Below are 15235 nucleotides of genomic sequence, written 5' to 3'. Positions count from 1 at the left end.
CCGGCAGTAATATTTATTGTCTGGCGTGTTTTAGGTGACGTGTACGGAACACCGTGAGTAAAAGTTGTGCACGGAACACCGTGAGTCTACAGTAGTTAGCAAGCTGAATGTTAGCTGAATGCTAGCTAGCAAGTTGCAGCTAGCTAATTAGCAAGATTGCACTGATTACTAACCAACGTTGATAAACCCAGGTTTACCACAGTTAAACACAGCTACTTACATTTCAGGAGAAACTTGCACAAGAAGTTTCAATGTAGGTGTCAAGGCTCCCATGTTGGCTGGGAGATGCATGTATTTGACCCTTCTATTGAGATCGCGAGTAACGTTTCTCGGTTATTATTCCCGACATCCACCAATCCGAAACTATACTTTTAAAGTCCATGGGCCAGTTGCATAAAAATAGACCTAGTCTTAAGGCCCTTGCACACTTGAGTCCGAAATTCGTATCCGAAATGTTCGCACGTAAAAAAAAAAAACGACCTCACTTTATGTCAATCGTGCTTGTACACTGCCTACGAATCTTTCGTCTGTCCAAAAAAAAATGGATCGGGTTCGATTTTCTGCGTTTTTCGCATCCTTAGCCAGCATTTTGATCGTTTTTTTGGCAATTCAGAGCCACCGTACAAGCGAACGACAAAATCCAGAATGGCGTCTGACAAGTTGGTCTCGCAGCACAGAGCACTGCATGACAAGAAAAGTGCGGATTGTAAAGACAAAGGGTGTAGGAAGATTTGTATAGTATTGTGTTCAAGTTAGCTAAACAATAGCTTGTTGCTAATGTCATTCATTCGTTGTCAAGTGATAACGTCGTCCCAACCAGGGTGTATTCATTCAGTTGCTAGTATACTTGGACTTTTAATAGAATACATGCAATGTCCTGGTCACCTAAATGACAGCAATAATCTACATAACAATATATCTGTTAAATTGTAATATATGACATTAGATTATCAAACTGATCCACTGACATTCTGAGGTAAATTTTAAATTTCTCCGGATAATTTCTGACCTCCTTGATAAGGGAGATGAAACTCTCCTTCCTCTCTGCGCAACTTCAGGATTGGATGGACCCAATAGGCTATTTCCTATTTCTCCTAATATTTCTCTTTTTTATAAGTAGGGAGGACAATAGAACGCGTCATTTTTGGCCTAGGCTAACCAACTGTCAAATACTGTGGAACGCCGGTAGCAAACGCATTAAATCGAATGCTAAGTTAGCCTGAATGTAGCTAAGAACGCCACTGAGAAATCTGGCACCGGAATTTTAAGGTCCACGTCCTTTTCTTAGCTCTATAACTAGCGACTACTATCGAGATATTAAAAACAAACATGCCAGTTAACATGTAGACACTTACCCCTTAATGCTATCAAATGTTGGTTGCAATACATATTGAGGAAGTGTGTGAAAATAATGTTTATAGTTTTTGCTGCTTTGGCTACCTTTCATAGAGGGTCGGCACCACCGGGAGACATATGTTAAATGAAAGAGTAGGTTGTTTTCTTCAAAATAAGGTATATTTAGTCAATTTTAAAACATATACATTTTGAGAAAAATCAAGTTGAAGACATGTTGCTGAAAATCCCATAGGAATGCATTGAAATTTGAACGTTCTATTGAGAAAAAGGTTGGTTTTTCCCTTGTAACTTTTTCCCACATGTCGGCACCACCCTGATACTTCCTGGAAAGCAAGGTTACGTAGAAAGACGTCATCAGTCAAATTTTAAAGAAAATCGAAAGACATACATTTTGTGTTTTGGCTCCCTGAATAAGCCCTTCAGAAACCTGTGACGTCAGACGTTTTGAGCTTCTGTAACTCCCGCGCTTGACTCATGCTAGGCTGCTTCCAATGCTCACATCAACTGATTGACATCATGTGTGTGCTACTAGCCTTATTATATATACCCGTATGTGGATGCAAGTATCGGTCATGGTTACTGGTTTGAAAGATAAATATTTTACATGTATCTTTACAGTGTGCAGAACAAAAAACAAAGGTTGGTAATATAAAACCCACTCTCTTGGTGACTTTTAAATAAATGTTTCTACCGAAATGATTCATGGTAGTGATATGCAAATGTTCTTGTCACGTAGCACAAATCGGAACCAATCATAACATTTTTTGTCTGTCAGGAAATGCAAAACTTCAAAAAAAAGCGCGAATATTCTTTCTTTCTGGCAATCAATTTTGCAAAAAAAGAAATTCTATGGCAGATAAAAAAACAAGAACTACTGAAATTGCATTCATAGGTGAGGGGGAGCAACACATAGCCACTTGCAAAAGTTTAGGTATCATTTTAGATCCAAATAGTCTTAAGGTTTGTGGTAAATTACCATTAGAAACCTTAACAAATGGGATCATGATCGACATTATCACGCGTAGTCACAAATTAGTATTTCAAATGCCAGCGCACCTTGTAACGTTTAATATAATTAAAAATAACTTTAAACTCCACGAACATGACTTTGATGATAAAATATGGAACAGAGTACATACTGTTGTAAGTAAACTGATGAAACGATTTGATAATTTAGTCAGAGTTAGTGATAAAGAATCGTGTCTCGGTGTGGTGTTTGAGCTACTGCCTCCGTAATATGAGCGTGAAGTTGTAGAAACTCAGCCCAAGCGTCTCATGATGCCAATGAGACAAGTCGAAATGACATTTTTGATGTTAGAGAAGCTAATGATTTAGTAATTGGTTTACAGGAACCCGTTAGCATTGTTAACGCCACTAATATAGAGTACCAAATAGTAGAAGTAGATAAATCAACTAAGGAACGTAAATATATGTGGCTTTAAATATACCAGGCTGAGAAAGAAAGAAAAGTCTGGTCAACGTAGCCTACGTAACATACATAGAAAAATTAAGAGGAAAGACAATCACATAGATCACCTTGAAGTTCGATGTAAAGGGAATTTGCAATTGTTCGAGCAGGTAAATGCAGAGCTCAAAACAGAGAGAGATTAGAGCAGAATATTGACAGCTTGCAATTCCAAATGTTTGTTTTAGGGTAAAAGATAACAGCAAAACCCACAAGAGGAAAGATGTAACTTTACCGGACAAAATGACCAATTTAAATGACCAAATACTGTAGGCCTACTGGCAGGGCCGCCCATAGAAATGGCTGGGCCCCTGAAAAAGTCCAGTGAATGGGCCCCCCCCAATAGGTCTTTAGGCTACTTATATTAACGCATGTACGTGTGCTCTCTCTCTACATAAGACTATGTAAACTCCCATTACTGAGACTTACTCAGTAATGGGAGCTACATTATAGAAAAACAAATTCAAAAACAAATATAAACATCTTTATACATAAAACTTAAACATAAAGTTTAATAAATATAACTGAGGCCTTAACAACTTGTGTGGCACCGCGCCAGACACACACACACATAAAAATAACAATTTGACACACTGAGATCTGCTACACTCACACCACATTTTCTAGTATAAAATGCAATTTACCTGCCTTCATCTTTGCCTGTTATACAGCTATCTTCCTTGTCTTTCAGGATGCAAAGTCTTTTATAATGTATTTGAAGTCAATTTGTTTAGCCATTTCACACGCAATGGCAAGTATTGTGATTGAGCCTCTCCTGGCTCATTGTGGAGCGCAAGTCATTTTTATGATTTTGAGTTTACTTAAGGACCTTTCTCCTCCTGCCACAGTTAAGTGGTTAAGGTAAAGTGCAGAATATCCTCAGAGCAATGAGCAATGCAGAACATGTGCTTTCTCAGTGTCAGCTTTCCTCAAACTAGCTTCCTCTTGGCTAGCATCGTGGCTACTGCTGCTCGTCTCTGCCATAGATGTATCGATGGTCTCTGCAGCCTGGCTGGGAGCATCTTTCGAAGTTGACTGGAAAGCAAGCAACAACAACCATTATCTAGCATTGTCACCGGCTAACTTGGTCTAGCGTTATGTTGTGTAGTCTGTCCTGTACCCTGACTCTGTTTAATAATCAACACTTGGTCCAACCCTGCGTACGCACCACTCGTTACAAAGGGTGAGGTCTTCACCGGTTAAGCCAACAATACAATGTTTATGTTTGCTTTTTTAAGTAGGCCCTAATCGTGAGTATTTCAGTTCAAAATAAAATTAGTTATCATTTCTTAAAATATTTAGGAAGAAACATGATTATTGCTGGCATCACGGCTGGGCCCCACCACGGCCCCAGAAAGTTTTCCCATATATGGGCGCCTACTGAACATGTATTAGCAATGAATGATAGGTATAGAACGCTTGTTATAAAGCTTAGAGAGTGGCAGGCAGACAGCAGGCAGTTTATGAAGGGTGAGGTCACTCTGTTTGAGGATGTAGACATCCACAGAGGACCCATCTTAGATAGGTTGTTGGAGTCAACATCAGAAGAGTTATGACTCAACAAGTTCTAGAACTTGTATCTGCTAGTTTAGTGAAAGTTTGCTGTAGGTTGGTAGCGGACCACTTGGAACATGGACGGTATGATGATGTGTCTGAAGATCAGTATCATGTCCTCAGATCAGTGCCCAAAACAAATGTTTCATGCGAGAGGGATTTGGGGATATTTGATTAGATCAAAGTTCAGGGCAAGTAAAATAGCATTAGAGGGTATGGTCATGTTTAAGCAGAATAGGTCCTGGGAATGGTTGTCAGGGTTAGATCCAGATAGAAAAGCTGAAGTTCTCGCCTCAGCTCGGACATCTGTGAAAGGATTTATAAATAGGTTTGTAGTCTTGCAATTGGTATGTAATATTCAGACTGTATTGGGTAAATACTCATTTGTTTGGTTTTAGCATTGGGTTGTCTGATCAAGTGGGCCTGTGCGGCACACAGACTTAGCTTTGAAGTGTGTCATTTAGCTATTGGTTTGTAATATTCAGGCTTTGTGGTAGCTTGAGGATATTCATGATGGACCATTTTGTGATATGAGACAGGGGGCCCCAGTAGGGGGTGACTCCCTGTTAAGCCAAATGGTCTGCCATAACATCTGATAGCTGCATTGGGTAAGTCCGTCCGTCATCTGCCGCTTGTCCGGGGATCGGGTCGCGGGGGCAGCGACCTAAGCAGGGAGGCCCAGACTTCCCTCCCCCCGGCCACTTCCGCCAGCTCTTCCTGGGGGACCCCGAGGCGTTCCCAGGCCAGCCGAGAGACATAGTCCCTCCAGCGTGTCCTGGGTCTTCCCCGGGGCCTCTTCCCAGTGGGACGTGCCCGGAACACCTCACCAGGGAGGCGTCCAGGAGGCATCCTAATCAGATGCCCGAGCCACCTCAGCTGGCTCCTCTCGACGCGGAGGAGCAGCGGTTCTACTCTGAGCCCCTCCCGGATGACCGAGCTTCTCACCCTATCTCTAAGGGAGAGCCCGGACACCCTGCGGAGAAAGCTCATTTCGGCCGCTTGTATTCGCGATCTCGTTCTTTCGGTCACTACCCATAGTTCGTGACCATAGGTGAGGGTAGGAAGGTAGATCGACTGGTAAATAGAGAGCTTCGCCTTTCGACTCAGCTCCTTCTTCACCACGACGGACCGATGCAGAGCCCGCATCACTGCGGACGCCGCACCGATCCGCCTGTCGACCTCGCGCTCCATTCTTCCCTCACTCGTGAACAAGACCCCGAGATACTTGAACTCCTCCGCTTGGTTCAGGATCTCCTCCCCGACCCGGAGATGGCACTCCACCCTTTTCCGGTCGATTACCATGGCCTCAGATTTGGAGGTGCTGATTCGCATCCTGAGGTCACCAAACCGGACCCCCTCAACACCCTGGCTGCGCCTAGAAATTCTGTCCATATACGTAATGAACAGAATCGGTGACATAGGGCAGCCCTGGCGGAGTCCAACCCTCACCGGAAACAAGTTCGACTTACTACCGGCAATGCGGACCAAACTCTGGCACCGGTCGTACAGGGACCGGACAGCCCCGATCAGGAAATCCGGTACCCCGTACTCTCGGAGCACCCCCCACATGCGCCCCCGAGGGACACGGTCGAACGCCTTTTCCAAATCCACAAAACATGTGTAGACTGGTTGGGCGAACTCCCATGTGCCCTCCAGGACTCCGCGGAGGGTATAAAGCTGGTCCACTGTTCCACGGCCAGGACGAAAACCACATTGCTCCTCCTGAATCCGAGGTTCGACAATCCGACGGACCCTCCTCTCCAGGACCCCTGAATAGACTTTCCCAGGGAGGCTGAGGAGTGTGATCCCCCTAAAGTTGGAGCACACCCTCCGGTCCCCCTTTTTAAAGAGGGGAACCACCACCCCGGTCTGCCAGTCCAGAGGCACTGTCCCCGATGTCCACGCGATGTTGCAGAGTCGTGTCAACCAAGACAGCCCTACAACATCCAGAGCCTTAAGGAACTCCGGGCGGACCTCATCCACCCCAGGGGCCCTGCCACCGCGGAGCTTTTCAACCACCTCGGCGACCTCAGCCCCAGAGATAGAAGGGCCCCCCCCGATGTCCCCAGACTCTGCCTCCACGTCGGAAAGCGTGTTGGTGGAATTAAGGGATGCCGTCAAGCTGAAGAAGGAGGCCTATCGGACTTTATTGGCTGGTAGGACTCCAGAGGCAGCTGATGTGTACCGGCAGGCCAAGCGGAACGCGGCTTTGGCGGTCGCGGAGGCAAAAACCCGGGCTTGGGAGGAGTTCGGCGAGGCCATGGAGAATGACTTCCGAACGGCTTCAAAAAGGTTCTGGACCACCATCCGGCGGCTCAGGAGGGGGAAGCAGTGCTCTGTCAACACTGTATACGGTGGGGATGGTGCGCCGCTGACCTCGACGGGGGACGTCCTGGATCGGTGGAAGGAATACTTCGAAGACCTCCTTAATTCCACCATTGGGTAAGTAGTAGTAGTATTTGTTTGGTTTTAGCATTGGGTTGTCTGATCAAGTGGGCCTGTGCGGACACAGACAGACTTAGCTTTGCAATATTAAAACGGACTATGTCTATAAAAGTAGATACAGGTAGGATTAGAAGTAGTAGCTGATTTAAACTGTTGTATTCTATTTTAGTTAATTAAGCAATAAACCCCAAGAGGCCGTGGTTTACGCTGATTTTAGAACAGGTAAGGGGAGTTGTTAGGCACAACGCGAAGCGGAGTGCCGAAAACCCCCTTACCTTTCTTGGAAGTCGCTTTGGATAAAAGTGTCTGCTAAATGAATAAATGTAAATGTAAGTAGTACAGTTTGGTGATATGAGACAGGGGGCCCTGTAATGGGGTGACTCCCTGTTAAGCCAAACTGTCATAGCTAGTATAGAAGTAATAAAAATAATAATAATAAAAGTTGCTCCCCTGAACCTTCACCATGGATGCAGAGGTGCCCAATTGTCCTCTGAGAGCTATCAACCTGTAGTTTTTTTCACAGGCAATGACTAAATTTTGGACCATAAGTTTCATATCCCTATAAATAAAGTATATTATTTATAATACGATTAGTGTATACTTTTTATCCATCATAAACAAACAGACGTGTTCAAATCAAGGTATTTGAAAATAATGGGCAATGTCACAAGGACACACAAACACCCTGTTCAACGTTAAATACACCCCCAAGTGGCCAAGAATTTACATTACAGCAGTAATGCTAAACGGGACAAACATTTGCATATTTGTGGTCTCGATTTAACATAATTATTTATAGCGAAGTACTGGACACCGCATTAGCTCGCAATGTACAAAGAATGTAAGTCTGGATAAGAGCAGAGAATCTGATAAGAGCATCTGCTAAATGACAAATGTAAGTCACATTTCCCGCCCTGGCTAGAAGCAGAGCTCTGTGACGTAGAACAATGGCGTTCTTAAAGGGAGCTTGACAGCTTCGCGGTGCCACAAAACTCAAGGCTGAAAGCGGTGGAACGTTTAAAAAAATTACCTAAAATCACGCCTAAAAACGGGATTTGTGAGAAAACTAATAGAGGTAACTGAAATCTGACTTTGGATAAGTTTAAGTTACGTTAGGTTACATACGGAATTGAAAGAAAAACGGAGCAAAACTGATAGGAAATTTTTGGTCTGTCCTCCCTATTATAAGAGAGGGCAACAAAACCATCCGCACTGCTTGACGAATCCATTTAGTATTTTTTCTGTTTTTTTCCGCAAACGTTTAATAAATACGCATCGGACTCAGTGTGCAAGGGCCGAATTTTAGGCTGACGAATACGAAAAAAATGCATATGAAAATTTCGGACTCAGTGTGCAAGGAGGGCCTTTAGACTTAAATGTAACTATAGGTCCGACTTGCTATAGACACTTCAATTTACCTGTTGCTGAAAGCTTCACTATCAGTGACAAACGTAAGGCTGACTTAGATAGCCTGTTGGGCTTTGCAATATGGGTAAAATAAGACACTTTGCGAGAAAAGAAAAGATGGAGGACAAAACAGCGACACTTAACGGAGGAAGATCGATACATTTAAACCTGCTAAAAACCTATATCTGTTCGAGGAATACAATACTGAAAGATGTCTTATTAACAAATTGGGTAGTGTATGCATTGTTAAGCTTCTACATGTAACCCCAACGCGAATTCCATTTATCAACAACTCCAACGCAGATGCCGACTGGTGCTTGCATCAATAAAGTGAGTTATATTATCTACTCACTCGTTTAATGAAATTACATTTTATTCTGTGGAAAAGCAAAACCCAGTCAACATTTGCTTGTAACTGCATTATCTGCATTATCTGCAGTTACAAATAATACCCGTATTTCTTTTTGTAATAAATGTTGGTAAGATAATGACGTAGCCTACTAACAGATCGTTGGCATAGCAACTCAGCCCTTACCGCAAGGTTTAGCCAGGAGACAGTTGCATAAACTTAATTTAAGACTAGTCTTAGCCTTAGACTGTCTTAAATTGTCAGGTAAGACTAGTCTAATTAAGCCTGTCTGTTGCTTAAATAGTAAGACTGACTTAATTTGAGGTAGAAAAGTTAGCCACCTCTCCCCCTGGCTAAACCTTGCGGTAAGGTCTGAGTTGCTATGCCAACGAAGTCTTTTATTTATCAGGTACACAGAACAATACAAGGTCAGACTGGGCACTGAAATTCTTAAGACAAGACAACGCAAGCACCTGGCATAACATAACATATAAGTACACAGAACATTATTTACATCTATGCTGAGCTTAAATAAGTGAAACTTCCTTAATATACAGATAGCAATAAATAATTGCTATCTGTATACTTACAGATCGACTATACTAACCCTAAATGCACATAAAACCTATTTCAACCCGATAACCTATAGACCAATTACTTGTTTGTAATCATTCGGGATGCGCGCGCAACGTGGTTGCAGAACACCGGGAAAGGATAGCATTTTAAATGGCAAAAGGACCACACGGATAATACAAATAGTTTGATTTAAAAAGACCAAAAAGGTCGAGGAGGACAGCCTTTAAGAAAGAAAGTGATTACCCATTGATCTGTCGCATCAGAATTTTGATTTGGGTCACGAAAGTCTTGACCGCATAGTCGAGCGGCAACCATGTCTTCACGTAATGTCACAAAGTTCATAATTTTACAGTTTTACAGTCAATTTTACATATAAAAAGTCGAGCAGAGCAGCTTTCAAGAGATATGCGAATTCTGCTTTTAGCCAGCTCGTCCGATTATTTTTCTGATTTGTTTAAACTGGCAATCTGAGTGAGACTGCGTCCCCGTTACACTGTTTTGATGTTAGCCTCAGTCAGACTCGCTCATTGGCAGTGTGCACAATGTTGTATTTCACTCCATTATACACCAGAAACGTCAGGGAGGACTGCCTAATGTAGATACGAGACTGATGAAGATAGTCAGCATCTCGGATTTCTTTAACCGAGCCTGTTTCATTCGTCATTTGCCTGAGAAAGCGACCTCCGTTAGCCAGGCTAGTTTAGCCAGATCACTTGGTCAGGCTATTTAAGGGTATCGGTGTCAAGTGACTTTTGTGCATAGACAAGTGAAACGTAAATGTATTTGTCCAAAGGCCAAGAGCCTCAAAAAGTTAATATCAAGCCCTGCAATCCAGTGGCCAGAGATATATGATGACCTGATCGACACTCCAAGTGTAATAAACCGGGGAGAAGTTCGTCTTTTGCAACCGACATGCGCAGTTGAGCCTGCTTGACAGTTGTGTGACGTAGGGTGATAATTGGTCTATTCTAACCTAAGTGGAGTACACTACAATAGTGCAAAATTGCAGATCAGTGACTATGTCAATGACCATACAGGAGCCTGGTGGCGAGGTACAGTAGTGCAATGTTACTGATAGTGCAACCAGTACCTGAAAGCGACAGTGTATAAGTGACTTGTGTGGAGTAAATCAATGTCCATATCAGTGTCCATTCAGAATCCTGATGGCCCTTGGGTCGAAACTGTTGTCCAGTCTGCGTGTGCTGACCGGATGCTGCGGTAACGCCTGCCAGAAGGCAACGGGGTAAAGAGACTGAAGGATGGGTGGGAACAGTCTCATAGAATCCTGACGGCTTTCCTTAGGCAACGTGTGTGGTAGGTGTCCTGTAGGGCTAGGAGCTAGCTTTCTGCCGATGATGAATTCAGCAGAACGGACCACACTTAGTAGGGCCTTGCGGTCCCTGTCTGTGCAGCTCCCATACCACACTTTAATACAACCAGTCAGAATGCTCTCTATAGTGCATCTGTAAAAGTTAGTGAGGATGACTGAGTCCATACCAAACTTCTTCAGTCTCCTCAGGAAGAAGAGGCGTTTACGGGCCGCTTTGACCACCTTGTCCGTGTGAACAGACCAGGTGAGGTTGTTGCTGATGTTCACCCCAAGGAACTTGAAGCAGCTGACCTTCTCCACTTCAGATCCATTGATGAGTAGGGGTGCATGCTCCTCCTCCTGCCGCCTTCTATAGTCCACAATCATCTCCTTGGTCTTGCTGATGTTGAGAGAGAGGTTATTGTCCTGACACCATGATGTCAGGGTGTCAACCTCCTCTCTGTAGGCTGACTCGTCACTGTCAGAGATGAGGCCCATGATGGATGTGTCGTCAGCAAACTTAACAAGGAAATTGGAGCTGTGCGTTGCCGCACAGTCGTGAGTGAACAAGGAAAACAGGAGAGGGCTGAACACACAGCCCTGGGGGTGCCTGTGTTGGTGATCAGTACGGATGAGGTGCGGTCATCGATTCTCACCACCTGTGGCCTCCCCGTCAGGAAGTGGAAGATCCACTTGCAGAGGGAGGTGCTTTGTCCCAGGTCCACAAGCTTGGAGACCAGTCTGGAGGGGATGATGGTGTTGAATGCTGAGCTGTAGTCAATGAACAGCATCCTCACATACGTATTCCCCTTGTCCAGGTGGGAGAGAGCGGTGTGCGTAGTCAGAGTGATGGCATCGTCTGTAGACCTGTTGGACCGGTATGCAAACTGCATAGGGTCCAGGGTGAGGGGCAGCGAGGAGCAGATGAATGATTTGACTAGCCGCTCGAAGCACTTCATGATGACAGAGGTCAGTGCTATTGGGTGATAGTCGTTCGAACATGTGACCTTGGTGTTCTTGGGCACAGGGATAATGTTGGTCCTCTTGAAGCAGGTGGGGAGTACAGACAGGTGAAGGGAGAGGTTGAAGATGTCACTGAAGACCCCTGCCAGCTGGTCAGCGCAGCCCCTGAGGGCCCTACCTGAAATGCCGTCTGGGCCAGGTGCCTTGCGAGGGTTGATCTTCTTAAAGCACAGCCTCACCTCGGCTAAAGTTAGTGTAGGCACACCACTGGCTTGGCCTTCAGGTAGCTACACTGCAGGGGGGTCACTGTCCCTCTCAAAGCGAGCGTAGAAGGAGTTCAGCTCATCTGGCAGTAGGACAGAGGACTGGGTCTCATTGTAGCCTCTCCCTTTGTAGTCAGTAATGGCTTAAAGTCCACTCCACATGTGCCTGGGGTCAGAGCCATGGTAGCTGGACTCCACCTTGGTCCTGCAAGCCCTTTTCGCTGCTTTGATGGCCTTCAGAAGGTCATATCTGGCCTTCCTGTACTCATCAGGGTCCCCAGAGTTAAAGGCGACAGTGCGGGCTCTCAGCTTGGCCAGGACCGCGGCATCAACCCAGGGCTTCTGATTTGGGAAAGACCGGACAACCTTCTTGGGGACAACGTCATCAATGCAGTGTTGGATGTAGCTGGAAACAGTGTCTGTGTATTTGTTAATGTCCCCATCTGCTGCCTCCTTGAACATCAGCCAGTCAGTGGTGTCAAAGCAGTCCTGGAGGGTCGCCACACTCTCGTCACTCCATAGGTGAACTGACCTCTCAACCGGTCTGACCTGTTTTAGCTTTTGTTCATATGCAGGGGGGGAAGAATGGTGGTGTGATCAGCCTTCCCAAAAGCAGGGCGGGGGAGGGGTTTGTAACTGCCCTTGAATGCTGTATAACAACGGTCAAGGATCTGGTCTCCTCGTGTGAAGAAGTCAATGTGCTGATAGTACTTGGGCAGGACTTTCTTCATGTTGGCTCTGTTGAAATCACCAACAACAATGAAGGCTGCCTCTGGGTGCACATTTTCCATTAAGACGCTGAAAAACACATACACTATTTGTTAATAAGACAACTTTTTCAATATTGTATTCCTCCAACAGATATAGGTTTTCATTGGGTTTAAATATATCAATCTTTCACTGTTAAGTGTCGCTGTTTTGTCCGCCATCTTTTCTTTTATTGCAAAGTGTCTTATTTTTTTTACCCATAACCGCAACGCTCAACAGGCTATCTAAGTCAGCCTTATGTTAGTCACTGATCTTAAAGCTTTATGCAACAGGTGAATTGAAGTGTCTATGGCAAGTCGGACTTAAAGTTACATTCAAGTCTAAGGCCGAATCCCAATACTCACCCTTCCCCTTTCCCCTTCCCCTTAGTTGTGTGCGTTCCCATGAGAGCTAGTGGTGTCCCAATACTATTTTTGAGCTAGGGGTAGGGCTAAGACTAACTGTGCGTGTTCACTGCAGCGACGCGAATCGCTTGCCTTCCCACAGTGCACCACGCTCTGGGGTATGCCAGATAGATGAATATAGAGTTGTAGTTCTCTAGAGTCACTGTTGTAGTTCGTATAACGTCATGGCAACATGTGCAGACTTGGGTTTATGTACTCGCAATATCGATCAAAATACAACTTTTACACACGTGTAGCAAAAATCAGATTCACTGGCTAGATGTTGCACGATTTTGTCTACTTCACACAATACCCAGATTTTCCCAGTAAGATTGTAAATAATTGTATGCATAGGCCTAGCTGGATTTTGATAACCACACCCTGTATTCAGAACCAACAAATTACATTCCCTCCTGCTCTTTTATATATTTATACCAATGTATTCCACATTGGTATAAATATAGAAACAGTCCAATACTGTTTCATTCATCATGAATAACATTCAGAGGGTTGCTTTCATCGCCCTGCTCTACTGCCGGAGAAGACGTCGCCGACTCTTCTGGGTTCATCCCATTCGCCGTTTGCGGACAAACAACGGAGCTTATCACCGGCTGGTTCAGGAGCTGCGACTGGACAACGACATGTTTCAGCGGTATTTCAGGCTGAACCGGGCCGAGTTCGATGACCTGCTGACCAGAGTGCGACCCCGGATAGCGAGGCTAAACACCTCGTTCATCGAGGCGATCAGCCCAGCTGAACGCCTCGCTATTTGTCTACGGTAAGCTTTAATAGCATTTATAGTAAACAGTTAATATATCAGTGTTCTCGGACATAAATATAGTGTACTTATTTTCTATGCATTATTTTCTGTCTTTGTAGATACCTTGCCAAGGGGGATTCGTTCATGTCAATCAGCTTCAGCTATCGGGTGGGCTCATGTACTGTGGCACGTATTGTTGGGGCTGTGTCTAAAGCCATTTGGGACTGCCTGGTAGAGGAGTTCCTTCCTGTGCCGACCAAGCAGGACTGGAGGGCCATTGCTGAAGGCTTCCTTCAGAGGTGGAACTTCCCAAACTGCCTGGGCTCCATCGATGGCAAGCATGTAGTCATCCAGGCCCCTCATAACTCAGGGTCACTGTACCACAATTACAAGGGGACATTCTCCATCGTTCTCCTTGCGGTTGTGGACACCGACTCCATGTTCCGGGTCATTGATGTCGGTGGGTATGGACAGAACAGTGACGGCGGGACCCTGGGGAACTCTGCATTTAGTGAGGCCCTGAAGTATGGAGATCCCTTGGCACCTCTCCTGGACATCTCGATGTAGTTGTGGAGGATGCAGGTGGCCCCCTGGACCTCCCAGAGAACTGCATCGTCCCTGAAGCCACGTGGACCACTGCCACACGTCTTTGTGGGTGATGAGGCCTTTCCTCTGCGGAGCAAACTCCTGCGCCCCTTCCCTGGGACACACCTGTCCAAGGAAAAGAGGATGTTCAATTACCGCCTCAGCCGTGCCAGGTTGACAATAGAGTGTGCCTTTGGCATACTCTCCAGCCAGTGGAGAATGTATCGGCGTGTCATTGGTGTCAACCCGGCAAAAGCAGAGGCGTGTGTGAAGGCCACCTGCATCCTCCACAACTACATCGGAATGTCCAGGAGAGGTGCCAGGGGATCTCCAGCAGCCAATCCTGGCCAGGAGGGGTCAGCAGGTCCCCAGGAGAGATTTTTTGCAAAGCCAATCTAGCGCTCCGTAAACCAATAGGTGCGTTTGACATCGGCTGCGGCTTCATGAAACGACCAAAGAGAGTTGCCACTTGCAGTTGGGGAGGAGTTATAAACGGCTCTGTAAAGTCGGAAATGTTGTCATTTTATGTATTGGGCTATGATAAATTCTTTCTCCAATCTGTAGAATGCAGCCGGCTGCGGCGCTGCATGGAGTCGAATACACCTAATGTCTAATCACGAGATATTCCCTGCACCAAGCAGCTTAGTTTCTAGATGTAGACGGTTACAGAGGACAGAGGCCCCATCCACACCAGCCCGAGTACATTTAGAAAAGCATACATATGAACTCTGAAAACGGAGCTTTTCGAATACGCTCCCCTAGCCAGAGACATTTGAAAACCCTGGGTTCGCGTAGTGGTGTGGACGGGGTCCACGGAGCTTTTCAGATACAATGACGTTCAGTTGCCATGGCATTGGGGGCAGCTTTCGCTCTATAGCTATAATGTCAAGATGAACATGGAAGGTGAAAGAAATATGCTGCTCCATCTCTATAATTTATTTACCAGTTTAGTTAATGTACTTCAGGTACAAGTATTATAACTTAATAGGCTAGATACGCGTTACTCCTACGTAGAAGGCGAGCGATGTACTCGGTGTGCCTGAACGATAGGG

General features: G+C 45.3%; 2 protein-coding genes across 5 annotated transcripts in view; both read left to right on the top strand.

Moving 5' to 3' along the window:
- The window catches only part of LOC124466276 (nucleus accumbens-associated protein 2), a 148193-nt gene that overhangs the window by 34461 nt on the left and 98497 nt on the right, over positions 1-15235 (top strand). The gene's annotated exons all lie outside the window — the stretch shown is intronic.
- Positions 12879-14992, top strand: LOC124466278. Its single transcript, XM_047018064.1, has 2 exons — positions 12879-13616; positions 13718-14992. Exons 1-2 carry the CDS (start codon positions 13330-13332, stop codon positions 14163-14165), a joined length of 735 nt encoding a protein of 244 aa, XP_046874020.1. The 5' UTR covers positions 12879-13329; the 3' UTR covers positions 14166-14992.

Source organism: Hypomesus transpacificus, unplaced genomic scaffold, assembly GCF_021917145.1.
Source record: "Hypomesus transpacificus isolate Combined female unplaced genomic scaffold, fHypTra1 scaffold_89, whole genome shotgun sequence".
NCBI lineage: Eukaryota > Metazoa > Chordata > Actinopteri > Osmeriformes > Osmeridae > Hypomesus > Hypomesus transpacificus.
Note: the sequence above shows the minus strand (reverse complement) of the source record. Positions and strands in the feature narration are given on the sequence as shown.